This window comes from Scyliorhinus canicula, chromosome 2 (assembly GCF_902713615.1).
Source record: "Scyliorhinus canicula chromosome 2, sScyCan1.1, whole genome shotgun sequence".
NCBI classification, from domain to species: domain Eukaryota; kingdom Metazoa; phylum Chordata; class Chondrichthyes; order Carcharhiniformes; family Scyliorhinidae; genus Scyliorhinus; species Scyliorhinus canicula.
In genome coordinates this window covers 171,311,481-171,338,221 of record NC_052147.1, presented here as the reverse complement: position 1 = coordinate 171,338,221, position 26,741 = coordinate 171,311,481, and the positions used below count along the sequence as shown (strand labels likewise).

Sequence of the window (26,741 nt, the reverse complement as noted above, 5' to 3'; positions counted from 1 at the left end):
ATGCAGATATGCAGAATTTCTTTAGCTTCCATAGGAAGTAGAGACGTTGTTGGGCTTTCTTGACTGTTGCATCAACCTGAGTGGACCAGGACAGACTGTTGGTGATAGTGAGCCCCAGGAACTTAAAGCTGTAAGAAGCATTGGCTCCCTGATCATTGGCAGATATCCAGATATCACAGATCATCGGCAAGAGGTTATTTCTGTATAATTTAAATAATGATTGCAGTAAAACAAGATCAGTTTACATGGACATAAGTCATCCTGATTTACAGGAACATTTATTTATTTGTTTGTGGAATGTGGGCGTTGCTAGCAAAGCCAGGATTTGTTGGCTTGCTCAGCCATTTCAGAGGGAAGTTAAGGGTCAAACTCATTGCTGTGGATCTGGAGTCACAAGTAGGTCAGGCCAAGTAAGGGTGACAGATTTACTTCCCTAAAGGACAGCAGTGAACCAGATGGATTTTACAATAATCAATTATGGTTTTATGGTCACAATCACTGAGTTTTTCAATTCCAGATTTTATTAATTGAATTTAAATTCCACCAGCAGCCGTGTTGGATTTGAACCTGCTCCGAGAGAATTAGCCTGGGCCTTTGGATTATGAGTCCAGTACCATTACTGCCATGCTACTGTCTCCCCCTCTAATAATTGGTGTAATAACAGAAGAGTGCAGTATAGTCATAAGAAGATGTGTAATGCTTTATTATAGAAAGGTGTTATGTGGAGATGAATAATGTATAAATGATGGAATATAATAGCATAATGGTTATGTTGCTGGACTGGAAATCCATAAATTTGGAAAAATGATCTGGAGACATGAGTTCAAATCCTACCACATCAGCTGGAGAATTCAAATTCCATTAATAAATCTGGAATGAAGAGCTACTGTGAGCTACAGTGACTCTGAAACTACTGGTTCGACATAATTTTAAAAAAAATTTAAAGTACCCAATTCTTATTTTTTCCAATTAAGTGGCAATTTAACATGGCTAATCCAGTTACCCTGCACACCTTTTTAGGTTGTAGGTAGCACAGTGGTTAACACTGTTACTTCACAGCACCAGGGACCCAGGTTCGATCCCCGGCTTGAGTCACTGCGGAGTCTCCACGTTCTCCCTGTGCCTACGTGGGTTTCCTCCGGGTGCTCCAGTTTCCTCCCACAAGGCCCGAAAGATGCGGTGTTAGGTAATTTAACAGTTAGGGGCTGGTTTAGCTTACTGGGCTAAATCGCTGGCTTTTAAAGCTGACCAAGGCAGGCCAGCAAGTCCGAGCAAGTCCCTCATTTTTATTCAGCTGCGACAAAAAGGTCCAAGATTAAAAGATGGAAAAATTTAGCAGGTCTGGCAGTGAAGAGAGAAAGAGTTAACATTTCAAGTCCAATATAACTCTTCTTTGGAAGACTAAAAATAAATATGAAAAAAAGAAGAAAATCAGGCAGTCCACCTGGCATCGACCCAAGCACCAGGCATTAAGGCATACTTACTTTATCCAATCAATTCTACAAAGGTTTCTTCAATGATATCAAGAGGTATGGGCCAAAATTAGCAGAGCTGTTCACCAGATTTGCCAAGCAACAGACTGATGTAGGTACATAGAAAGGTTTGCAGCTATGAAGGAGGTCATTCCACTCATTATGTCCATGATGACTAGAGAAGAGTGATCCAGCCTTGTCACATTTTCCATCGCTTCACCTGTAGCCCTGTTGATTACGGTACTTCAAGTATATATCCAAGTGTTTTTTCAAATGCGATGAGGGATTCTGCTTCTTACCACCCTTTTAGATGGTGAGTTCAAGATTGCTACCATACTGTGGATGAAAAGTTACCACTCAGCTCTCCTCTGATCAATTATTTTAAATCTATGCCTCCTGATTATTGTCCTCCCTGCTAGGGGAGTAGGTCCTTCCTACCCACCAGTTCCCACATAATTTCATCCAACCCCATTAAATCATCCCTCAGCTTCCTCTGTTCTAAAGAAACCAATCCCAGTTTATTCAATAATCCTTCATAGCTACAGGTGTCAATTCCTGGCAACATCCTCACAAATTTCCTCTGTGCCAGTGTCTTGTCCAATATTTATCCCTCAACCAACATCACAAAAAACAGATTATCAATGCTTTTTGTGGAAATTTGCTATATGCATATTGGCTGCAAAATTTTCTACATCGCAGTGACTACACTTCAAAAGTATTTCACTGGCAGTAAAGTATTTTGAAATGCCTGGTGGCTGTGAATGGTGCTATATAAATGCAAACCTTTCTATTATTTTCAAGCGTGATCCTATCCTTTCTGTATTGCGTGACTAAAACTGGGGTCTCATTGGTACTTTATTCAGTTTCAGAAAAGTCCAAAGATGTGCAGGTTAGGTGGGTTGGCCATGATCAATGTGCGGGGTTGCGGGGATCGCGTGAGGGCATGGGCCTTGGTAAGGTTTTCTTTCAGAGGGTCAGTGCAGATTTGATGGGCCAAATGGCCTCCTCCTGCACTGCAGGGATTCTGTGGATTCTATGGAAAAATCTTCGCTGCTCTTACACTCCAGGCCTCAGCCAGCAAAGGAATGTAGCTGAAGGATTTTGAGACCACCTTATTTATCGTCCTTACTACCGTCAGGGATTTGTGGACTGTGCTTCTGCTCTATATGCTCCCATTTATTGTGTATCCTCTTGCATTATTAGCCTCCCCTAAAGCATATGTGATGATAAGTAGATTATAATCTGTATTTAAATAATAATATGTGCACATATATAATATATATATATATATATGCAGAAGACTGTGGTGGCCAAATCACTGAGTGTCTTTAAGACAGAGATAGATAGGTTCTCAATTAATAAGGGGATCAAGGGTTATGGGAAGAAGGCAGGAGAATGGGGATGAGAAAAATATCAGCTTTGATTGAATGGCGGAGTAGACTTGGTGGGTCAAGTGGCCTAATTCTGCTCCTACGTCTTATGATCTAACTGTTTTAGTTCCAGTATCCGGTAATCAGGTGTTGTGAGTTTGCAGACACGGGACACTGTTTCAGGAGAAGGTATTAGTAAGGAGTTTGTAGCAGTCACATATTGGTGTAGCTCTGTAGAATCTTTGTGTAAGTTAGTGTTAGAGCATTATTTCCAACTGCATTGATCTTAGACATTTTAGTAATTCATTAGTGTAGTGTTAGAAATAAATAACTTTGTTTATAAAGCTAAGTCTAATGTTCTTTGTTCACTCTCCAAGATAATGATTCAACAGCAAAGAACATTACACACGACATCACCCATCTCTGAATCAAATTCCATTTGCCACATTTCTGCCACTCCTGACCAGTCCACTAATATCTTCTAGCAGTCTGCAGCTTTCTTCCTCAGTGTGCCAGAGCCATGTTTTTTATTTTTGCAAATTTCATAATCAAGGCGCCTAAATTTAAGTCTAAATCATTGACATCTAACATAAACAACAAGAAACCTAGTACTGAGCCCTGCAAAACCCTATTGAATAATTCCAGTCACAAAAGTACCATAGCCCTTTGTTTCCTGCCACTGAGTCGGTTTTGGACCCACCTTACTACTTTCTCTTAGATCCGATGAGCATTTAATTTTCTGACCAGTTTACCATGTGGAATCTTGTCAAAAGCCTTGTTAAAATGCATGTAAACTACATCAAATATTTTATCCTTGTTGAACCTCCTTGTTGCTCCCTCAAATAATTCAATCAAGTTAGTCAGACATTGCTGTAACAAGTCCCATTTGACAGCCCTTGATTAATTTATGCCTTGGAACATGACCACCTGCAAGTTCTCTTAAAGCCATACCCTATCTTGACTTGGAACTATATCACTGTTCCTTCATTGTTGTTGGGTCAACATCCTGGAACTTGCCCTCTCACAGCATATGGATTCCAGCAATTCAAGATGGCAGTTCAGCATTACCGTCTCAAGGCAATTAGGAGTGGGAAACAACACTCACATCTTATGAAAATCCAACGGGGCTTGATTTGTGAGTCGTACAGTTTTTCTTTGCAGGAAAGTATTTGCTTGGAAGTTTCTTTACCACTGTTCCCATTTTTATGACACTGATTTTCCATTAAGTAACTGCTTCCAGTCTACTTTTGCCAAATCCTATCTCATGCTTAGCAAAATTGATAATTCCAAGATTTAAGTCACTCTCGCTCTGTCTTCATCACAAAATCATACCTTTAAATCCAAGTCCCAAAACTCACTATTACCAACCCTGGGTATATTCTGTCAGAACTCCTCCATGTTGAACACCATTTGGAAGAAATACTGAGAGGAAGAAGGACCAGAATGTTCTCTGGGTGGGGGACTTCAATGTCCATCATCAAGGATGGCTAGGTAGAATCATTAATGGTTGAGCTGGCTGAAGGAAATGATGAGAGAACCAACATGTGGAACAGGCCTACTTGATCACATCCTCTTCAACCTACCTGTCACAAGTTTATCTGTCCAAAACAATATTGGCAGGAGCAGTCACTGCAAGGCCCTTGAGAAAATGAATCTTTGCACTCAAAGCGTCTTCCATCCAGTTATTTGGCACTACCACTATTCTAAATGGGATATATTCAGTACAGGTCTAGCATCTCAATCCTACCAATGAGACACTGGTCAATCAGTACCAGCAGAACTATTTCCACCACAATCTCATTAGCCTCAACCTCATTGACTGGCATAGTCCTCACTCTGCCAATATCATCAAACAAGGGCACCAACCCTGGCTCAATGAGGAATGTATGAGAGTATGTCAGGAATGGAAACAGATAGACCTAAAAACGAGGTGCCAAACAGGTGGAGCTGCAATACAGGACTACTTGTATGCTAATCAGCGGAAGCATTTATAGACAGAGTTGAGTGAAGCCATAACCAATGGAACAGATCACAACTCTGCAGTCCTGCCTTATCCAATGGATAGTGGTGGACAGTATCAGCTGGTGGAAGGAGGCAGCTCCATAAACATCCCCAGCTTCATTGATGGGAAAGCCCAGGACAACAGTTCACAACCACCTTCAGCTAGGCATCATCAATCTGTCTCCTCCTGAGATCCCCAGCATTACAGATGTAAGACTTCAACTAATTAGCTTCATTCCACATGACATCAAGAAATGGCTGACTGCACTAGATATACTAAATGCTATTGACTCCAATAATGTTCTTGTCGAATGGCCTGATTTATATTACAAGAAAATTGTAGCTAAAGCTATAAAAGATTTATTAACATTAACTGTGGGTCAAATATATAAAAACAACAGATGAATAATAGTATGAACATGTACACACAGCCTCTCTCCCAGCTCCTTAGTCAGTCTGAGATCACCTGACTCTAACATTCACTTATATACTAATGAGACTCCAAGTAATCAGTTGGTGAATTACAACGCAACCATCGCATCACAATGTCCCCTTTCCTTTGAAGGAATAAATTAATACATTATCATCAGTATATTTACATGTGATGTCATCAGCCTGTGAGTCTAACAGTATTATTTTAAAAAATATTTTAAAACTGGTTTAACAAATATATATATGTATACATACATACACACAAGAACAGCAAGCATAGTATGTACAAATAGTCCAAATCTACAAATTGACCCGATCCGGTTTTCTTCTGACTGGTTGACCTTCTCAAAGTAAAAAGTCTTAAAACACCAGGTTAAAGTCAAACAGGTTTGTTTCAAATCACTTGTTTTCGGAGCACTGCTCCTTCCTCAGGTGAGCACTTCCTTCTTATTAAGCATAGAAATTGTTTTGGATCCTGACGCTGTTAGAAAATCGCTACCTTACACAAATCTGATTGATCTCCTAAATTTACTGCAGTAATAAACAGATTAAATTGTTGTTGAAACACGCGCCAGTTGCTGTCCACATTACCATGAAATCTGAGACTCACTGGTGGCTTTAATGACTCCATGTAGTTCGTTCTTGCAGTCTGCAAAATCTTTCAATCTCTGTGGACGTCGTGACTGGTTTCACTCGATGATGTGGTAGTTTTCTTTTTGGTGTTTAATACCATCCAGTCCTGGTACCATTTAATTTTCTTGTCGGATGGTTTGACTTATATTATAAGAACACTTGTAGCTGAAGCTTTAAAGGATTTATGGACATTAACTGTGGGTCAAATATATACAAACAACTGATGAATAATAGTATGAACATGTGCAAGCAACCTCTCTCCCAGCTCCCTGGTCAGTCGGAGGTCACCTGACTCTAACATTTATTTATGTACTAATGAGACTCCTAGTGGTCAGTCGGTGAATTACAACACAACGATGATACCACGACAACTTGACAACGTCCTGGCTGTACTATTGAAGACGTGTGATCCAGAACCAGCCACACCTTTAGCCCAATTGTTCCAGTGCAGGTAACAACACTGGCATCTATCAAAATCAAAAATTACCCAGGTCTGTCCTGTCCACAAAAAGCAGGATAAATCAATACAGTCAATTGCTGTCCCATCAGCCTACTGTCAATCATCAGCAAAGTAATGCACAGTGTCATTCACGCTGTTATCATGTGGCACCTATCACCAATAAACCATTTGTTCAGTTTGGATTTCACCTGTACCTCATTAGAGCTTTCATCCAAACATGAACATAGGAGCGGAATTCCAGAGGTGAAATCAAAACAGCATTTGATCGCGTATTACACCAAGGCACCCTAGTGAAATTGCAGGAAAAAAGTGAGAACATTCACTGATGACAGTGTTAGGAGCTGGTTTAGCACAGGGCTAAATTGCTGGCTTTTAAAGCAGACCAAGGCAGGCCAACAGCACGGTTCAATTCCCGTACCAGCCTCCCCGAACAGGCGCCGGAATGGGCGACTAGGTGCTTTTCACAGTAACTTCATTTGAAGCCAACTTGTGACAATAAGCGATTTTCATTTCATTCACAACTCTTTGGACACTGAAATAGTCTGTACCATATGCAGCAAGACCAGGACAACATTCAGACTTGAGCTGCTAAGTGGCAAATATCCTTCATGACACAAAGTGCCACCACTGTCCATCTCCAACAAGATATAGACTAACCAACTCCACTTGACTTTCAACAATATTACCATCACTGAATCTCCCACCATCAACATTCACTCCAATTGCACTCCAAGTCACATTTCATCCTGATTTGTAGCTATATCACCGTTCCTTCATTGTGCTGAATCAAAATCTTGGAACTTCCTTCCTAAAAGTACTGTGTGTACTGTTACAATGGACTGCAGCAGTTCAACAAAGAAACTCCCCACCACCTTCTCAAAGGCAGTTAGTGAGGGAAATAAATACTGGCCTTGCCTGTCACCCATCACATCACATGAGAAAACATGCAGTACAAGCTCGGCAAGAAACAATAAAGAACATTATATACGGAAGGAGAAATACAGTATATTAGTGAAGCACAATAGCAAACTCTAATGCAGGGCAGCACGGTGGTGATGAGACAGTGGAGAAGTGGCCCTTCTTCCCGCAGCTCTTACAGAGGGCGGAGCGGGCTGGGCAGCGAGGGCGAGGGTGTTTCGCGAACCCGCAAAAGTAGCAGCGGGGCCCCGTGGACTTGTCGGGGCGTCCCACAGCGCAGGCCTGAGGGAGGTCGGGAGCGGCGGATGGCGGTGGGGAAGCAGCCAGGAGGCCCAGGATGGTGCCGCGCAGCTGGGGGCATAGGCGCGAGCGTTTAGATCGGCGACCTCCAGGGAGGTGGAGAGAGTCCGTGCCTCAGTTAAGCTGAGGTCGTCTTTCTCCAGCATCCGCTGGCGGATAGCGGGGGACTGCATCCCAGCATGTAAGCATCTCTGATCAGCAGTTCCATGTGTTCCGTAGCTGAAACATGGAGGCAGGAGCAGTTCCTCCCCAGGATGGCGAGGGCCTGGTAAAATTGGTCTAATGACTCACCGGGGAGCTGTTGTCTGGTGGCCAGCAGATGTCGGGCGAATACTCTGTTGACTGGTTTAAGGAATTGTCCATTCAGCTTTAGCATGGCGGCATCGTAATCTTTCTCCCCCTTGATTATCGCGTAGGCTGCTATACCCACACTGGAGTGGAGGACGTGAAGCTTCTGTGCCATGGTGGGGGGGCTGGTTGCAGACTCCAGGTATCCTTCGAGACATGCCAGCCAATGTTGAAAAAGTTCTGCAGAGTTCGGAGTTTGCGGGCTGATGCGGAGGCATTCGGGCTTGAACCGGAACTCCATCTTCAAAAATCTAGCTTATTAAATTGATGAGCCATCAATTGCACGAGAGACGAGTTGTTATACAAAAGTTAGGCTTTAATAAGCTAGAACTTAGCCCTGCGGTCGACTACAATAAAATGGACGACCGCCGGGCGTTCTGATTATTTATACCTCGGTATGGAGGCGTGGTTAACTCAGCCTCTCGACCAATCGGAGAGCTGTCACATGACTGGTCTCAACCAATCGGTCGAGAGACACATGACCGACCAGGGCCAATGGTAAGCCGGTGTTCTGCACCAATGGCAGACAGCAATGCAAATCATATCACCACAGGTGGCACTGCTGCCTCACAACGCCAAGGACTCAGGTTCAATTCCGGCCTTGGGTGACTGTGTGGAGTTCGCACTTTCTCCCTGCGTCTCAGTGAATTTCCTCCGGGTGCTCTGGTTTCCTTCCAGTCTAAAGATGTGCAGGTTGGGTGGATTGGCCATGCTAAAATTACCCCTTAGTGCAGGTTAGCTGGTGTTACGGGGTTAGAGCCTGGGTAGGGTGCTCTTTCAGAGGGTGGGTGCAGACTTGATAGACCAAATGGGTTCCATCTGCACTGTCGGGATTCTATGGTTCTGCTATGATTCTACTGTGTTTCCCAAACCTAACACATAATGTTCCTTCAGCTATGCAGCATTGGAATATTTCTGGCTCTGGTGCAACTGATTGATTTGATTTGATTTATTGTCACATGTGCCAAAGTACAGTGAAAAGTATTTTTCTGTGGCCGAGGGAACGTACACAGTACGTACATAGTAGACAAAAGAATAATCAACAGAGAACATTGACAAATAGTACGTCGACAAACAGTGAGGAACAAGTAGCCAAACAAAGCAAATGCATGAGCAAGAGCAGAATAGGGCATCGTCAATAGTGTTCTTACAGGCAATAGATCAGTCCGAGGGGGTGTTGTTGAGGAGTCTTGTAGCTGTGGGGAAGAAGCGGTTCCTATGTCTGGATGTGTGGGTCTTCAGATTTCTGTACCTTCTGCCTGATGGAATGGTCTGGAAGAAGGCAATGCCTGGGTGTGAGGGGTCTCTGATAATTCTGTCTGTCTTCCTGAGGCAGAGGGAGGTGTATACAGAATCAATGTGGGGGTGGCAAGCTTGTGTGATGTGTTCACCGCAGTTTGCAGTTTCTTGCAATCTTGGACTGAGCAGTTGCCATATCAGGCTGTGATACAGTTGGATAGGATGCTCTCTATCGCACATCTGTAGATGTTTGTGAGAATCGATGCAGACATGCCAAATGTCTTTAGCTTCTGTAGGAAGTAGAGATGTTTTTGGACTTTCTTGACAGTTGCATCAACGTGAGCGGACTAGGACAGACTGTTGGCGATGGTAACAGGTATGTAAAACTATCGACTATCTCCACTTCGGAGCCGTTGATGCAAACGGGAATGTGTGTCGTGCTACGCTTCCTGAAGTCGATGATCAGTTCCTTGGTCTTTCCGACATTTAGAGAGAGGTTGTTTTTGATACAGCATGCAACCAAGTGATTGATGTCCAAGTGAACTCTGTAACAAAATGCGCTTGCGTTTGTTTTAGTTCTTGGGATGAGGGCATTGCTGGTGAGGATGGAATTTCACGCACATTCTTGGTTGCCCTGACTTTGGTAAAACTGAGTGGTTTGTGAGGCAACTTCAAAGTGCTTTTAAGAGTTAACCACATTGGTGTGGAACAGAAGTTACATATATAGGGCAGACCGGGTATAGACGACAGGCTGCTTTTGAGCTGCAGTAGGGTGCTGTAGGGTAGTAAAAAGTGCAATAGAGTTGATGTTAAAGGCAAACTTTACATGTTTTGAATTTTGATTTTGTGTGTTGCAAATAACAATGGTTTGGCTTTAACTGCAGATTTATCTGTTTCTAATAGCAATTTGTGAGTGAACGTAAATATGACGAAGACCTGGGAAGATCAGCACGATTCACTGGTAACATCGAAAGTCTACAAACCCAAATCCAGCAGTTTGGAGAAGGTAAGGACACAATCTAAGGTCAGATGATTTGAATGCAACATTATCTCAGAATTATTGGAATGGGTCGGAATGGGTAGAGGGGAATATATGAAATTGCATGGAAAGGCACTTAACGACCTTTATCTGCCAGCCTCAATATGGATGACAGCTGAGAGGGGGGTTCAGGGGAAACGCATGTATGAACACAGCTGGATCTAGGTGAGAAGTGGGGGTGGGCCCCATCAGATGCCTCCTTCTCAATGGAGGCGTCCTCGCCTTATGGTCCAGTAATCTCCATCCTCCCCAACTGACCTGGGCCCCGAGACCCCATTGGCCCCCTCACAAACCCCCAGGCATTGGCTAACGTCCTCGCCATCAGACCCCTGCTACTTAACTGTCCTACGGTTTCTGAGATTTAGTGCTTGCCAGCTACCTGCTGTGCCTCTGATGGCCTGGGGGACTGAAGGGCTGCTAGCCAATTTGGTTAGCTGACAGCTCCCCAAGATGGGACTCCCTGCTGAATGAGGATCGGAGGTTCCGCCTTATGCCAACAATGCTCATTCGAATGTAATGTGCCATTGGGACTGCGCGTGCGCTAAGCCCACACCATCCTGAAAATTCAGGCATAGATTTTTATACAAGAAGCATAAACTGCAAAGCCAAGAGGGAATGCTAAAAATTAACAAGACTGCAATCGAGTGCTGAGTGTAGTACTGTCTGCACGATAGGCAGGATATTAACACTTGGAGCCAGTAAAGATTCACTTAGATGTTGCCTTGTATGAGAACGCACAAATCTCAAGGAAGATTTGGAAAAAGATACATTTATTTTTATAACAATGCAGATTACTAAGTGATATGATCGAAGCATTTAAAAACTTAAAAGGTTGCTCCAGAGATTGTACTAGTTGAAGCATGTAACATGGGGCTATAGATACATTATGGGTCAGATTTTCATGGAATTGGGCTGACTGCAGAGGCCTTTAAAAATGGCAGGCAGAGTCCAATTCCAGGATTCCTGGCCCCATTCCCCTGTCAACAATTTTTGCCAGTGGGGGGATGTGATACATGTGTCGATACGGTCTGGGGGGGGGGGGGGGGGGGGGGGGGGGGGTGTTACAGTTATTATGGGTTATTTTGTTGCATTTCATTATTTGTCATTATGTTTTATATTTTCTGTAAAAGATTCCAATAAAAATTATTTTAAAATAACAATTTTTGCCAGTGCAGGCTGCGCCCCCAAACTGACTGGCACAATTGCGGGAGTTAGCAGCTCATACCCCTCTCTATTTTTGGTGGAGACAGGCCAGGTTCTTGAGGAGATGTGGTTAATGGCCCCCTCAGAGGATTCGCAAACTATAGTCTCGATTCTGGAACCTTTTTTGTTCTAAAGGTCCTAGCCATGGCCCCTCCTCTTCCATGACTTGCCATCTGTTTCTGTTGCTGCATTTCACTGATAGCATTATTAGAAATGCTTGGCTGAGTTCCAAAGCCCCCTAATAGAGTGGCTTAGCAGGTGGTCTGTTTCACAGGTGGAAATGGAGTATTTGCGCTGATTGACATTTTTATAAAATTGCGATAAGTTATTATTTCTTTGAACTCTTTCTTTCAATGTCTCTGTGGTTAAAACGACATGATTAAGATATAGGGCGGGATTCTCCCGTAATCAGCGCGATCGGCGGAACCCGGCGCAAAAACGGTGCGGATCACTCCGGCGTCGGGCCCTCCCAAACGGCACAAATTCTCTGGCCCGGAATGGGCTAGTAGCAGCATGACGCCACAAAAGACGCCCACGCCCCCCCCCCCCTCCCCCCCGGAGACCCGACAAGATGGCCGCCCACCGCGCAACTCCGTGTTACCAGGAGCACGACATCGAGGCACTCCTGGATGCAGTAGAGCAGAGGAGGGAGACCCTTTACCACGGACACGACCACAGGGTTTCCCCATGCCTCAGCCGGCGCCTGTGGAGGGAGGTGGCAGAGGCCGTCAGAGCTGTGGCTGTGGCACCAAGGACAGGCGCCCAGTGTCACAAGAAGGTGAATGACCTTGTCAGGGCAGCCAGGGTGAGTAACCACCCCCCCCCCCCCCCCAACGATGTGCAGCACACCCCTAGGTGCAACTAACCCTAACCCTAATGTGCTGCGCACCTCTGCCAATATACGCACAACCGCTGGCCTGCATGTATATGTGCATAACACTGTTGCCCTTTATCCCTGCCACCCACTCGCCCACCCCCCACAGGAGAAGAGCGCACACAACAGGGAGCATGAGAGGACCGGAGGGGGCCCAGCTGATGAGAGACCACTCACCGTTCATGAGGAGAGGGCCCTGGAACTGGCAGGCGGATCCGAGGACCGGGAGGTTGCCGATGCAGGTGACCATATCCCCCTCCCCCATATCCCCCTTCCCCCTACCTCCTTCCCCTATATCCTCCTTCCCCCATATTCCCCAATCACCGCCTGCGTGTCTAACCATGCATGCTGTTTTGTGTATTGCAGGACCAAACGTCAAGACACCCGTCCCCGCGGATGCCGACCGCCTCCAGGACACCGCAGGGCAGCCACAAGACAGGGAGAGACCCGGCCCCTCCAGCATGCGACGCCCCCAGGACGCCCTAGGGCGGCCACGAGACAGGGAGAGACCCGGCCCCTCCAGCATGCGACGCCCCCAGGACACCCCAGGGCAGCCACAAGACAGGGAGAGACCCGGCCCCTCCAGCATGCGATGCCCCCAGGACGCCCCAGGGCAGCCACAAGACAGAGAGAGACCCGGCCCCTCCAGCATGCGACGCCCCAGGAAGCCCCAGGGTGGCCATGAGACAGGGAGAGACCCGGCCCCTCCAGCATGCGACGCCCCCAGGAAGCCCCAGGGTGGCCACGAGACAGGGACAGGCCTGGAGCAACACGGAGACGACGCCCCCGTCTCTGGTGCGCACTACACAGCCGTACCGGTACAGCAGGTAGGAGCAGCCGAGGGGCCGGGCGATCGGAGGGCAGGCCGGCCTCAGCAACCATCTGCCGCCCAGATGGGTCCCGGGTTCCTGGATTACCACACCCGCCCATAGACCCGATGCAGTCACGGAACCAGGGACGATCGAAGGGGGTGACGGCTGGCTTGCGGCGGCTGCAGACGCAGGTGGAGGAGTGCACCCGCGTCCAAGAGCTGGAAGTGGTGCCGGTCATGTATGACACCCAGGCCGAAACCGCAAGGGTGGCATCCATGGTGGTGGTAATGGGTGCGACGGTATTAGACATTGGGAGCAGTATGCAAGGTCTGGGGCTTTCCATGCAGGCGGTGTCTGTAGCCCAGGACATGGCTGCCCTCTCACAGGAAGCCATGAGCCAGAGCCAGTGGCAGATGGCCCAGGCGCTCCACGCCGTGGCACAGTCTCAGCAGGCAATGGCCCAGTCTCAGCAAGGCCATCGCTGGGGACATCGGCGCCATTGCCCAGGTGCTGGCCGGCGTTGCCAAGACACAGACATGGCCAGGGATGGCGAACTCCCTGAGCTCCATGGCTGCAAACTTGCAGACCCTTGTCGATACCAGGGCGGGCCTCCAGGACTGGCAGCGCCAGGTGTCGAGGGGGCATCGGATGGTCGGTCCGTTCACATCCCCGACCCATGTAGAGGCCCGGTGTCCATTGGGCACCACAAGGGAGGAGGAGGTGCTGGGGCTCGTTCCGGGTCCCCCTGTAGGGGAGGCCCCGGAACACCGCAACATCTCGGACCCCCCCCCCCCCCCCCCACTTCCATCCCAGGTGCATCTGGTGGGCAATGGGCAGGACAGGCTGGCAGTTCGCCATCCCAGTCGCCCGAGCCGCAGCCTGGCTCATCTAGGCCAGGCCGCCCCAGGAAACGGCCGCCAAAGGGATACCGAATCATAGAGCAAGAATCACAGGAGTCCACCTCCAGTTTATCTGTACCGTCTGGGGAACCACCTAGATATAGTCAAAGGGCCCGTAAGGCCAAACAATTCAACACTGAGTAAGTTGGCACGGGTGCAGGGCACAGACGAGTTATCGGGGCTAGGGCACTTGTATGGACTGCTTGTTATTAAAATCACTTTCACATCTACAGAAGCTGCCTTTGTGCTCTGTCCAAAGTGTGTGGGGGTGTCGTGTGCGTTGAGTGCCAGTGTGTGTGTGAGGGGTGGAATTACGTCGGCCCCAGGTGAGTGTGCCCCCCCTCCCCCCCGGTTTGCCCTCGCCATTCCCCCCGGGCAGCGGAAGGGACCGTGCGCTGCAGTGTCTGGGCCGCATGCAGGGATGGTCCGGGTGGAGGATGGCACTGTGGCCATGGGTCAGACATTGTCCAATGACGTGGAGCCCAGAGCTCATCGTAGAGCGGGTTGTCATCATCCTCCATGGCCTGCAATAGACACGCTTCCACCAGCAACCGGATGAGCCCGGCCCGTTGTGCCGCAGGTGGATGTGCAATGGAGGGGTGGTGTGCATGTGGGTGGGGTAGGGGTGGTTGGTGGTGGGTGGGTTGGGGGGTGGGGGGGGTGAGGGTGTTGGTGGGGGGTGGGGGGGGGTGAGGGTATTGGTGGTGAGTGGGCGGGGGGGGTGAGGGTGTTGGTGGTGAGTGGGTGGGGGGTGAGGGTGTTTGTGGTGGGTGGCAGGGGTGAGGGAGTTGGTCATAGGTGGGTGGGGGGGGTGAGGGTGGTCGGCAGGTGTCGTGGTGTGCGGTCTGTGCCCATATTCGATGTTTCCCACCCTCCCCCCCCCCCCCCCCCCCCCAAGTCAGTGAACCGGGCGGCTATCAGCCTATCCCGTGCCCGCTGCTCCTCGTCCTACGCCTCATCCTGCTGCTCTTCCACTTCCCCCTCCTCTGCCTGCGGCACATCGCCCCTCTGCTGGGCTATGTTTATATTTTATTTTTTTTTTATAAATTTAGATTACCCAATTATTCTTTCCAATTAAGGGGCAATTTAGCATGGCCAATCCACCTACACTGCACATTTTTGGGTTGTGGGGGCGAAACCCACGCAGACACGGGGAGAATGTGCAAACTCCACACGGACAGTGACCCAGAGCCGGGATCGAACCTGGGACCTCAGCGCCGTGAGGCGGTTGTGCTAACCACTAGGCCACCGTGCTGCCCTAGCTGCTGGGCTATGTTGTGCAGGACGCAGCACACCACAATGATGTGGCCGACCTTGTCTGGCGGGTACTGGAGGGCCCCCCCAGAGAGGTCCAGGCACCTGAAACGCATCTTCAGCAGCCCAAAGCACCTCTCTATCACACCCCTTGTCGCTGCATGGGCATCATTGTAGCTGTTCTCCGCGTCACTCTGTGGCCTCTGTATAGGCGTCATCAGCCACGACCGCAACGGGTAACCCCTGTCGCCCACCAACCTGCCCCTTAGCCAGGGGTGAGGGGGGGGCGGGGGCATCCCTCGACCATGCCGGGGATGTAAGACTGCGCCAGTATGTATGAGACATACACACTGCCCGGGTACCGGGCTCAGACGTGCAGGATCATCATGGGGTGGTCGCAGACCACCTGAATATTCATGGAATAGGTCCCCTTCCAATTGGTGAACACGGCCCTGTTATCTGCAGGTGGCCGCACGGCAACGTGCATCCCATCGTTCGCGCCCTGGACCATGGGAAACCCGGCCACGGCAGCGAAGCCCCGTGCCCGGGCATCCTGGCTGGTCCAGTCCACAGGGAACTGGATGTAGCGGTCTGCAATGGCAGATAGGGCGTCTGTCACTGCACAAATGCACCGGTGCACCGATGTCTGAGAGATGCTGGACAGGTACCCACTCGGTGCCTGGAATGTCCGGAGGGGGCCCGGAGGGGGGGTCGGAGAATCCCGCCCATGGTGTTATGTGAGTGTCCCTTTAAGAAATGTTTTTGTCTTATCACATGGCTTCAGTGATGTCATTGTGTGGGTGGAGCTGGGCAGTAGCTCTGGGAGTTGGTTTTACTTTTGCTTTGAGTTTGAAGTGGTTTTGTTTGGCAGAGGTTGAAAGAAGTTTTGTTTCTCTATCTGCATGTTAAAAGCTGTTTCCAGACTGCTTGATAATTTGAAAGGAAACAGGAGCATCCATACCATGTCTTGAGTGCTGTGTGCTGGGCCACACCTTTGAAAAGGGGTTTTCTGGTTAATGGGATCTTGTTATTACATTGGAACAGCTAAAGGGGGAATTTATTACGGGTTGTTCATAGATTACTGCAGCTGTGTGGGCTATTTATGTTGGTAGTTGATAAAAATGCTTACTGTGTGTGTTTATAAAAATGTTAACTAAATTTGTAGAATAAAGCTTGTTTTTGATTTAAAGTATTCAGGCCTCTGTTGAATATCACCTGAAAGGCAGGCCCTTGTGCTCATCATAACCAAAATCGATAAACAGTTGTAGGTCAGCCATGATATATTTTAGAGTTTTCTGACCTCTGGCCCATAACAATGGAAAGTGACGTAAACCTTCTGTTATTGAAACTACAATGACTGATTAACACATTTTTATCGGGGTGTTGGAGCAGCATTGTTTTCAAAGCAAATTTCTGAATGGATAGTTCGTTAAGTGCATTTCACGACCTGCATTGTTATTTTATGGCTTATTGATTCAGTACTGTATTTTGGGTAAGCGGGTATGGATGATGAAGGTGGCAGCTGGAGTGGATGGGGTGCGAGAGGTGAGGGCTAGAGGGCCTAATAGCCAATAACATAATTGGGAAGAAGTCCCAGAGAACCAATCCGAGTCTTCTAACCAGCCCAAGCTGGCATTCACCCACCTCCAAACTGTGTCCGGAGACAGTGCGCCTGACTCCACCCTACCCCTTGACTCCACCCTGCCCCTCGACTCCCTGGAATGAAGATATTTGGTTTGGGAGGGGGGTGGGGGGGTGGGGGGGGGGGGGGGGTAATCGGGATCCCTGTATAAGGAGATGGGTGTGCGAAGTTGGAAAATTTCCTGACTTGAACTTTCTGCCTCAGTGATGAAAATCCAGCCCGATGTTTAAGAGGTTTGGAACAGGAAGCAAGATGAACTGCTGAACATGGAATTGTGAAGTTGTGGCGCGGTTGAGGCAGAAACTAGACCAACATTCAAAATTAGATTAGAAAGGGAACTGAAGGATCAGGGGATGAAGTGAATATGGAAAAAGGGTGGTGAAATGTGATGAGGTTCATTTGTTCAAGGAAAGAACAAACGCTGACATAGGCTGGTTCGTTCAAATGGGCTGTCTTCTGACTGGCAGCTTCTATGTATTTCTGTGGTATTTTAATTTTGGTGTAATAACAGACGATAATGGAGATGTGTTACTTCAGATGTGAAGGCAATAGCAATGAAAGCTTCTCATGTAGCACCTTCAATCTATTATAGTTGTGTTGTGTAGCACTACCACCGTGCTAAATGGGATCAACTTCGAACAGATCTCGAAACTCAAGACTGGGCACTCATGAGGTGCTGAGGGCCATCAGCAACAGCAGAATTGTATTCATCACAATATTCAACCTCATGGCCTGGCATATTCTCAACTCTACCATTACCATCAAGCCCGGGAATCAACACTGGTTCAATGAAGAGTGCAGGAGAGCATGCCAAGAGCAACACCAGGCATACCTAAAAATGATGCGTCAACCTTGTGAAGTTACAACACAGGGCTACTTGTGTGCCGAACAGTATAAGCAGCAAGTAATAGACAGAAATAAGTGATTCCACAGTGACCAGATCAGATCTAAGCTCTACAGTCCTGGCACTTCCAGCCTTGAATTGTGGTAGACAATTAAACAGCCCACTGGAGGAGGAGGCTCCACAAATATCCCCATCCTCAATGATGGAGGAACCCAGCACATCTGTGCAAAAGACAAGGTTGGAGCATACGCAACAACCTTCAGCCAGAAGTGCCAAGTGGGTAATCCATCTTGGTCTCCTTCGGAGGTCCCCAGCATCACAGATGTCAGTCTTCAGCCAATACGATTCACTCCACGTGTATTCAAGAAACGGTTGAAGGCACTGGACACTGCAAAGGCTATGTGTCCTGACAGTTTTCCAGCAATAGTACTGAAGACTTGTGCTCCAGACCTTGCTGCACCCCGACCCAAGTTGTTCCAGTACAGCTATAACACTAGTATCTATCCGGCAATGTAGAAAATTGCCCAGATGTTTCCTGTACACAGGAAATAGGACAAACCCAGCCAATTACTACCCTATCAGATTACTTACCATCATCAGCAAAGTGGCGGAAGGAGTCATCAACAGTGCTGTCGAGCGACACTTAGCAATAACTTGTTCACGGATACTCAGTTTGGGTTCCGCCAGGGTCACTCAGCTCCTGATCTCATTATAGCCTTGGTTCGAACATGGACGAAAGAGCTGAATGTCCGAGGTGAGGTGAGAGTGAAATCAAGGCAGAATTTTACTGAGTATGGCATCAAGGAGCCCAAGCTAAACTGGAGTCAACGGGAATCAGGGGAAAAACACTCCGTAGGTTGGAGTCATACCTGGCACAAAGGAAGATGGTTGTGGTAGTTGGACGTAAATCATCTCAGCTTCAGGACATCACTGCAGGAGTTCCTCAGGGTAGTTCCTATGCCCAGCCATCTTCAGCTGCTTCATCAATGACCTCCCTTCCATCCATCATAAGGTCAGAAGTGGGGATGTTCGCAGATAACTGCAGAATGTTCAGCACCATTCGCCACTCCTCAGATAATGAAGCAGTCCATATCCAAATGCAGCAAGACCTACATAATATCCAGCTTGGACTGAAAAGCAACAGTTACATTCACATGAAACAAGTGCCAGGCAATGGCCATCTCCGACAAAAGAGGATGTAACCAACGCCCCTTGACATTCAGTGGCATTACCATTGCTGAATCCCCCTTAATCAACATCCTGGGGGCTACCATTGATCAGAAAGTGAACTGGACTAGCCATATTAATACTGTGGCTACCAGAGCAGGTCAAATGCTAGGAATCCTATGGCGAGTAACTCGCCTCCTGACCCCCAAAACTTGTCCACCATCTACAAGTCACAAGTCAGGAGTGTAATGGAATACTCTCCAATTGCCTGGATGAGTGCAGTGCAAACACCACTCAGGAAGCTCTATACTATCCAGGACAAAGCAGCCCATTTGATTGCTCCCCCTTCCACATACATTCAATTCCTCCACCACCGATGAACAGTGGCAGCCGTGTGTACCATCTACAAGATGCACTGCAGGAACTCGCCAAGATTCCGTGGGCAGCACTTTCCAACCTACAACCACTACCATCTAGAAGGACCATCTAGAAGCAGCAGATACCTGGGAACCCCACCACCTGGAGGTCCCCCTTCAAGTCGCTCACCACCCTGACTTGGAAATATATCACCGTTCCTTCACTGTCGCTGGGTCAAAATCGTGGAACTCCTTCCTTAACAGCACAGTGGGTATACCACACCTCAGGGACTGCAGCGGTTCAAGAAGGCAACTCACCACCACCTTCTCAAGGGCAACTAGGAATGAGCAAAAATGCTGGCCTAACCAGCGACTCCCACATCTCTTAAATACATTTTTTAAAGGTCAATGTAAAAGCCAAGTGATAATTATGGATGTGATTTATGAGATGTCGCTTTCAAGCTTAAAAATTGTATCTTTATATCTTGTTTTTAATTTTATTTTCTGTACAGTTTCACATCCAAAGAATAACTACTCTACAAGATCACAGTGCGTTTCCTCACTGACTCCAATGCGTCTGGGACCTCGAGGTAGTTCCAATCATGTTCCTTCACTGCCATCCTCACTTCGTGCATTATCATCAGTTGGTCCAAAAGTAATGAATCCAAGGAATAGTTCTGACATACAAAAGGGACCTGCTGACAGACAGGTAATAATGACACATTGCTCTTGTTATGGCTTTGTCTGTGTTCTACCAAATGTGAAAATGTCAATATAGTGCCTGTAAAAGGTGATGGGTGACATTGTGAGCTAGCATGTTGGCCTCTACTGTTCTACTGCAGAAAGTCAATGAACGAGGGATGGACTGGAGCCACTTTTATATTTTGTTAGAAAGTTGCACATTATGAGCATACACCTTCTAACCTGTGTCATGGGAGTGCTCCTTTAAGAAATGTTTTGTCTTATCAAATGGCTTCAGTTATGTCATTGTGTGGGTGGAGCTGGGCTGTGGCCCTGGGTTTTACTTTTGTTTTGGTTTGAGCTGTTTTGTGGCTCTTGAGTTTTTCTGCTTTCGTTTTCACATTTGGATGCTGGATTCAGACAGAGAAGTCTTGTCCTATCTCTCTGCATTTTAAAAGCTGGTTCCAGATCACTTGACAAATTGAAAAGAAATAACTGCTCTCTGGAAGGAATTTAAATTGGTTTATGGGATGCTTTATTAAATTGAAACAGTTAAGGGGAATTCATTAAGGGTAATAAGTAGAGTACAGTAGCTGTGAGGGGTATTTATGTTTGTAGTTGATAAAAATGCTTACTGTGTGTGTTGATAAAAATGTTAACTAAATTCGTAGAATAAACTTTGTTTTTGATTAAAAGTGCTGAAGGCCTCTGTTGAATAACACTGAAAGGCAGGCCCTTGTGATCCTCATAACCAAAATTAATAAACAGTTGTAGGCCAGGCAAACTCCGTGATATAATTTAACGGTTTCTAAACCCTGGCCCATAACACCTGACAGCCATAGTTTCTGTCTCTGTCTATTTACAAGGGCTCAAGTGAATGTTCAGTGATTGCCCAACAATTAATACACAAATAATGTTTAGGGCCTGAGTTTGAATCCAGCCCATCACAATGAGATTAAAGCTTTCTTCACTCTATAAGGGGGCATTGTGAAATTACTTGAGCAGTCTAAGTATTGTTCTCAGAGCTATAGGGCTCGATTTAATGGCAACATTTCTAAGTGTGGTAGCGTGCGGGAATTGCCGCAAGCTTCCTGACACTCAACTCGGCGAGGTTATCACCGGTATCAAGTTAATTGGTCCACTTAACGAGGCCTCACGGGCTTCATGCTGCAAATGATGGTCCCGTCGGCTGATTCACCGGGACCTTGCCCACCAGCTTGGTGCCAATAAGGGGAGTACCACTCAAGTAGATCCTGTAGAGCAAACGCCACACAGCTCGCAGGCATGCCACAGAGGAGATCAGCCCCACGATTGTTGGACAAGGTCCAGCCGTGTTCCCCCGAGGTGCTTGGAGAGCCAGCCCCAGAGCAGACAGTGTCGCCTGGGAGGAAGTGGCAGCGGCTGTCAGTTCGGGAACCGTCACCAGGAGGGCCAGCACCCAGTGCCGTAAGGAGATCAACGACCTCCACCGGCCCCTGGCACCTGCCCCGCCCTCCACCTGTCTCCACCCTGACGACCATGCACCTGGCACTTCCTCTGCTCAACACCATACCTTGCCGTGGCCCAGCCATGTCACCCATGCCCATCACTCCCCCACGTCACCTCCCATGAGAACACCTCCGAGGAAAGCTTCGAGGAGACCACCGTATTCGCAGTACAGCTGTCATCCCCACTCTCCACCAGCGCACAGACACACACTTTGGTAGGCGACATCAGTGGTCAGGCTTCTGGGGCACATTCTGGTGAGCACCACACAGTTGTTAATGCACATCAGTTGGAGGCAGGAAGGCCCGGGTGAGACAGCAGGAGGCTACTGGATCCCAGGACCCAACTGGGTCCCAGTCAGATGTTGAGCCTTTGGACCAGGTTTACCCGGAGCTGATTCAGTCGATAGGGTGCGGTCGTGATATTCAGAAGGGGCTGTCAGTGACACTCCTGCAAGTCCATAGCCGATAGGAGGAGTCCTAGCGACTACCGGTGCAGATGATAGTGCTGGCAGTGCGCGGCACCAAGGCTAACACTGCTCGGGTGGTGACCACAGTGGAGAACCTGGTGTGCATCATCAGCAGCATGAGTGGTGGTGTCCAAGGCTTGGCTCAGACAGTAAAGGCCATGGCTGAGCTCCTCGGTAGCATGTCCGACTCGCTGGGGGGTATGTCCCAGTCCCAGGTGGTCCTCTCTAAGATGCTACATGTCCCAGTCTCAGGTGGGCATTGGGTCCAGGAGCAGTTGGGGGCACATATATACAGCATTAAAGAGCATTGCGCCCAAGATATATGACACCTCTGGCATTTCTTTCCACTACGTGGGCCAACCAGCATTCCCCTGCCCCAGCCCCCGGACATGGTGTTCCTGGATTCCTTTGAAAGCTACCGGGAGAGGGATCCTCATCCTCCATGTGCTGCCAAGTCCGTGAGGACATTGCACAGGTGCTGCACCGTCCTCTTGTTGAGGCGAAGCCTCCTACATTCCACGTTCTCTGTCATCTGTTTCAAAGACCAGCGATGCCTGCACAACTTGGCCTGTTGGCAGCCTCACCCCCCTAGGTCATTCCCTAGCCGGATGGGCGACTGGGTCCCCAGGGTGTGGGGCGGGGCCCTGCACATGGGGCGCCGCTTCGAGTCTCTGTTGACATTGCTGCCATCGCCTTCTTGATGCAAGATCAATTGCACGAAAGACTCCGATTGTTACAACTGTGGCTTTATTGCAGTCAGATGCGTGGCCTCCTACTGCAGCTGGCGAAATGGCTGATCAGGAGGAGGTCACGCATATTTATACGTCTCCTTGTGGGCGGAGCCAGCCGGCAGGAGCTACCGGTGAGCCTGTAGTGCAGGTCCTACCGTACATCCCCTAATACAGGTGCACAGTGGTTCACCACACTTCTCCAGCGTCTGGCCTCATGGCCTGCCAGCAGCATCATGAGGACAGCTCTGCGGGGTCCAAAATCTCATCCATCTTGTGTATTATCTGTAAGGAATTGAAGAGGGTGAAAGTCTTCCTCCATGGACCCTCCATTCCCCCATTGCCCCCTCCCCTCCACATCTCCTGCCATTCTACACTTCCTGTTCATGCCCCCCTGGCCGCAGCGGCGGACCATAGTCACCGGATCCCAGACACTGTACCCGCAGGTGACGTTACCTGGACCAGGCGCTAGGCCCCTTTCCGGTGCACTCACCCAAACCCTAGCTACGTAAATATCCCTGGTGCTCGGGCCCAGCCCCTGCCTGTTTGGATGTTGGCTGCTGCAACCGAGTTGTTGCTTCATGCAGTGTTCAAGCACTGTGTCAAGGCATCACGATCTGATTGGAATGCTTGGCAATAACTCCGATATGCTACATGACACGCATACCCACGTGAATCCACTTGGGAGATCTGAAGTTCTCACTTAACACCGTTTTCAAATTCCCTATTAGCAATAGCCTTCAGCCACATGGCCAGAGGCCTCCACGGTCAGTAGGAGTTATGGCTGAGTGGTGGGACAGACAGGCAGGGACTCGGATTGCCCCTGTTACAAGTATACATGATCCAGGGGGTGCACGGTGGACCCATGGGCATTGAGACCTCTGTGGTAGTATGACTAGGGAGATCATATTACCTTAGAACCAAGCTGCCATTGGTACAGCAGTCTCGCTGCCCATTGGCCCAGGCAAGTCATGTGCCTCTCTGCCAATTGGCTGTGGCTGTCATGTGACTCCCCGCCGATTGGCTGAGAGGTTGGTAGCTCCGCCTACAAGGCGGGGTATAAGAAATCTTACCGGCTGGCAGTTGGCCTTGCTCTGTACGACCACTGCCGGGCTCACATCTAGCGCATTAAAGCCTGTTGTTTGGAACTTCACTATGACTTGAGTTCAATTGATGGTGCATCAATTTAATACGCTAGACTTTGAAAATGGAACTACCGGTCAAGCCAGAATGCCTCCGAATCAGCCCGCATGCTGCAAAAGCTTCAGTTACTTTTAAATATTGGCTGGCGTGCTTCAACAGCTACCTCACTACTGCAGAAAACCTCCGAACAAAGGAGCAGAAACTCCACATCCTCCACTCATGCGTGGGCACCGCCGTTTACTCTATGATAGAGGACGAACTGGACTATGATGTCGCTATGGATCTACTAAAAGGACACTTCATCAGGCCAGTAAACCAGGTCTACGCACGGCACCTCCTGGCAACAAGGCAACAATTCCCCAGTGAGTCCCTCGACGAATTCTATCGGGCCCTCATTGTCCTGGGGAGAAATTGCGCCTGCCCGCAGGCCACTGCTGCGGAGCACACCGAACTCTTGATCAGGGACGCCTTCGTGGCAGGCATGCAGTCACCCCAAATACGTTAGAGACTTTTAGAAAAAGACACTCTAAGCCTCACTGAGGCACGGACCCTCGCAACCTCCTTGGAGGTTGCTGATCGCAACGTGTGCGCGTATGCCCCCGGCCACACGTCAACCCCTTGGGCAGCGTGGCACACAAGCCCCCTCAACCCCGCCGACTCGGACCCCCATACCTGTGCTGCAGGACGCCCCGATAAGGCCACGGGCCCCCGCTGCTATTTCTGCGGTCAGGCCAAGCACCCCTGCCCGCGTTGCCCGGCCCGCACCGCAATCTGCAAAAGCTGCGGCAAAAAGGGCCACTTTGCGGCCGTCTGTCTCTCCAAGTCGGTCGCTACCGTCCCGGACAGCAACCGCAGGTCCCCCCCTGCACTCCTCTAGGGCCCCGTGCGGCCCGCGGGCGCCGCCATTTTGGGCCCCTGACTCCACGTGCGACCCCTGGGCACCGCCATCTTGTTCATCCCCCACCACGTGCGGCCTACGGGCGCCGCCATCTTGGATCGGCACGGAAGACCTCACAAACGATTTCTCCGTATTGGATGACGACTCTCGAGTTCCTGCCACGACTCGCCTCGGTGACGCTGGATCGATCACGGCCCCGCACGCTTTCCACGGCGACCACACAGATCTACCTCAACGGTCGCGAGATGAGCTGCCTATTGAACTCCAGGAGCACAGTGAGCTTCATCCACCCCGACACGGTAAGACGCTGCGCTCTCCCCGTGCATCCAGTAAAGCACAAAATCGCTCTGGCATCTGGTTCTACTCGGTCCAAATCACCGGGTGCTGCGTGGCGGACCTCACGGTCCAGGGGAGAGTTTTAAAAAACTACAAATTCCTCATCCTTCCCCGCCTCTGCGCACCGGCACTTCGAGGACTGGACTTTCAGTGCAACCTGCAAAGCTTAACTTTTAAATTCGGCGGCCCTATTCCCCCCCTCACTGTCTGCAGCCTCGCGTCCCTCAAGGTCGACCCCCCTTCCCTGTTTGCAAACCTCACCCCGGATTGCCAACCCGTCGCCACCAGGCGCAGACGGTACAGTGCCCAGGACCGGATCTTCATCAGGTCCGAGGTCCAAAGGCTTCTGAAGGAAGGGGTCAAAGACGCTAGCAACAGTCCCTGGCGAGCCCAAGTGCCGGTGGTTAAGACTGGGGAGAAAAACCGGATGGTCACTGACTACAGTCAGACCATCAACAGGTTTACGCAGCTGGACGCGTATCCTCTTCCCCCGTATCTCCGACCTGGTTAACAGGATTGCGCAGTACAAAGTTTTCTCTACGGTGTACCTTAAGTCCACCTTCCACCAGCTCTCCATCCGTGCGAGTGACCAAAAGTACACTGCGTTCGAAGCGGATGGGCGACTCTACCACTTTTTAAGGGTTCCATTCGGTGTCACAAATGGGGTTTCGGTCTTCCAAAGGGAGATGGACCAAATGGTTGACCAATACGATTTACGAGCCACCTTCCCGTATCCCAACAATGTCACCATCTGCGGCCATGACCAGCAAGACCACGACACCAACCTCCGAAAATTCTTCTGTACCGCAAAACTCCTTAACCTCACATATAATAAGGACAAGTCCGTGTTCAGCACCGACCGTCTAGCCATCCTCGGCTACTTAGTGCGTAATGGAGTGATAGGCTCCGACCCCGAACGCATGCGCCCCCTAATGGAACTCCCCGTTCCCAACTCCCTCAAACGCTGTCTGGGCTTCTTTTCCTATTATGCCCAGTGGGTCCCTAACTACGCCGACAAAGCCCGCCCCCTCATCCAGTCTAACACGTTTCCCCTGTCGATGCAGGCCCGCCAGGCCTTTAGCCGCATCAAAGCAGACATCGCAAAGGCCACGAAGCATGCTATCGACGAGTCCCTCCCATTCCAGGTTGAGAGCGACGCGTCCGATGTAGCTCTGGCGGCCACCCTCAACCAAGCGGGTAGACCTGTAGCCTTTTTCTCCCGGACCCTCCACGCTTCCAAACTCCGCCATTCCTCGGTGGAAAAGGAGGCACAGGCCATTGTCGAAGCTGTGCGACATTGGAGGCACTATCTGGCCGGCAGGAGGTTTACCCTCCTCACAGATCAACGATCCGTAGCCTTCATGTTTGACAATGCACAGAGGGGCAAGATCAAGAACGACAAGATCTTGCGGTGGCGGATCGAGTTGTCCACGTACAACTACGATATCTTGTATCGTCCTGGGAAGCTCAACAAGCCTCCTGATGCCCTGTCCCGCGGTACCTGTGCCAACGCACAGGTGGACCGCCTCCGCACCCTCCATGCGGACCTCTGCCATCCAGGGGGTCACCCGTTTTTTTCATTTTATCAAGACCCGCAACCTGCCCTACTCCATCGAGGAGGTCAGGACTGTAACCAGGGAATGCCACATTTGCGCGTTATGCAAGCCGCACTTCTACCGCCCCGAGCAGACGCATCTGATAAAGGCTTCCCGCCCTTTCGAACATCTTAGCATGGACT

General features: G+C 49.3%; 1 protein-coding gene across 2 annotated transcripts in view; it reads left to right on the top strand.

Annotated features, from left to right (window-relative positions):
• Positions 1-26,741, top strand: part of LOC119961765 (spermatogenesis-associated serine-rich protein 2-like) — a 230,787-nt gene that overhangs the window by 196,921 nt on the left and 7,125 nt on the right. For both annotated transcript variants that reach the window (XM_038789045.1, XM_038789046.1), the window contains exons 10-11: positions 10,077-10,179; positions 19,776-19,972. In XM_038789045.1, coding sequence (XP_038644973.1) covers positions 10,077-10,179; positions 19,776-19,972 — 300 coding nt within the window. The remainder of the gene's footprint in view (positions 1-10,076; positions 10,180-19,775; positions 19,973-26,741) is intronic.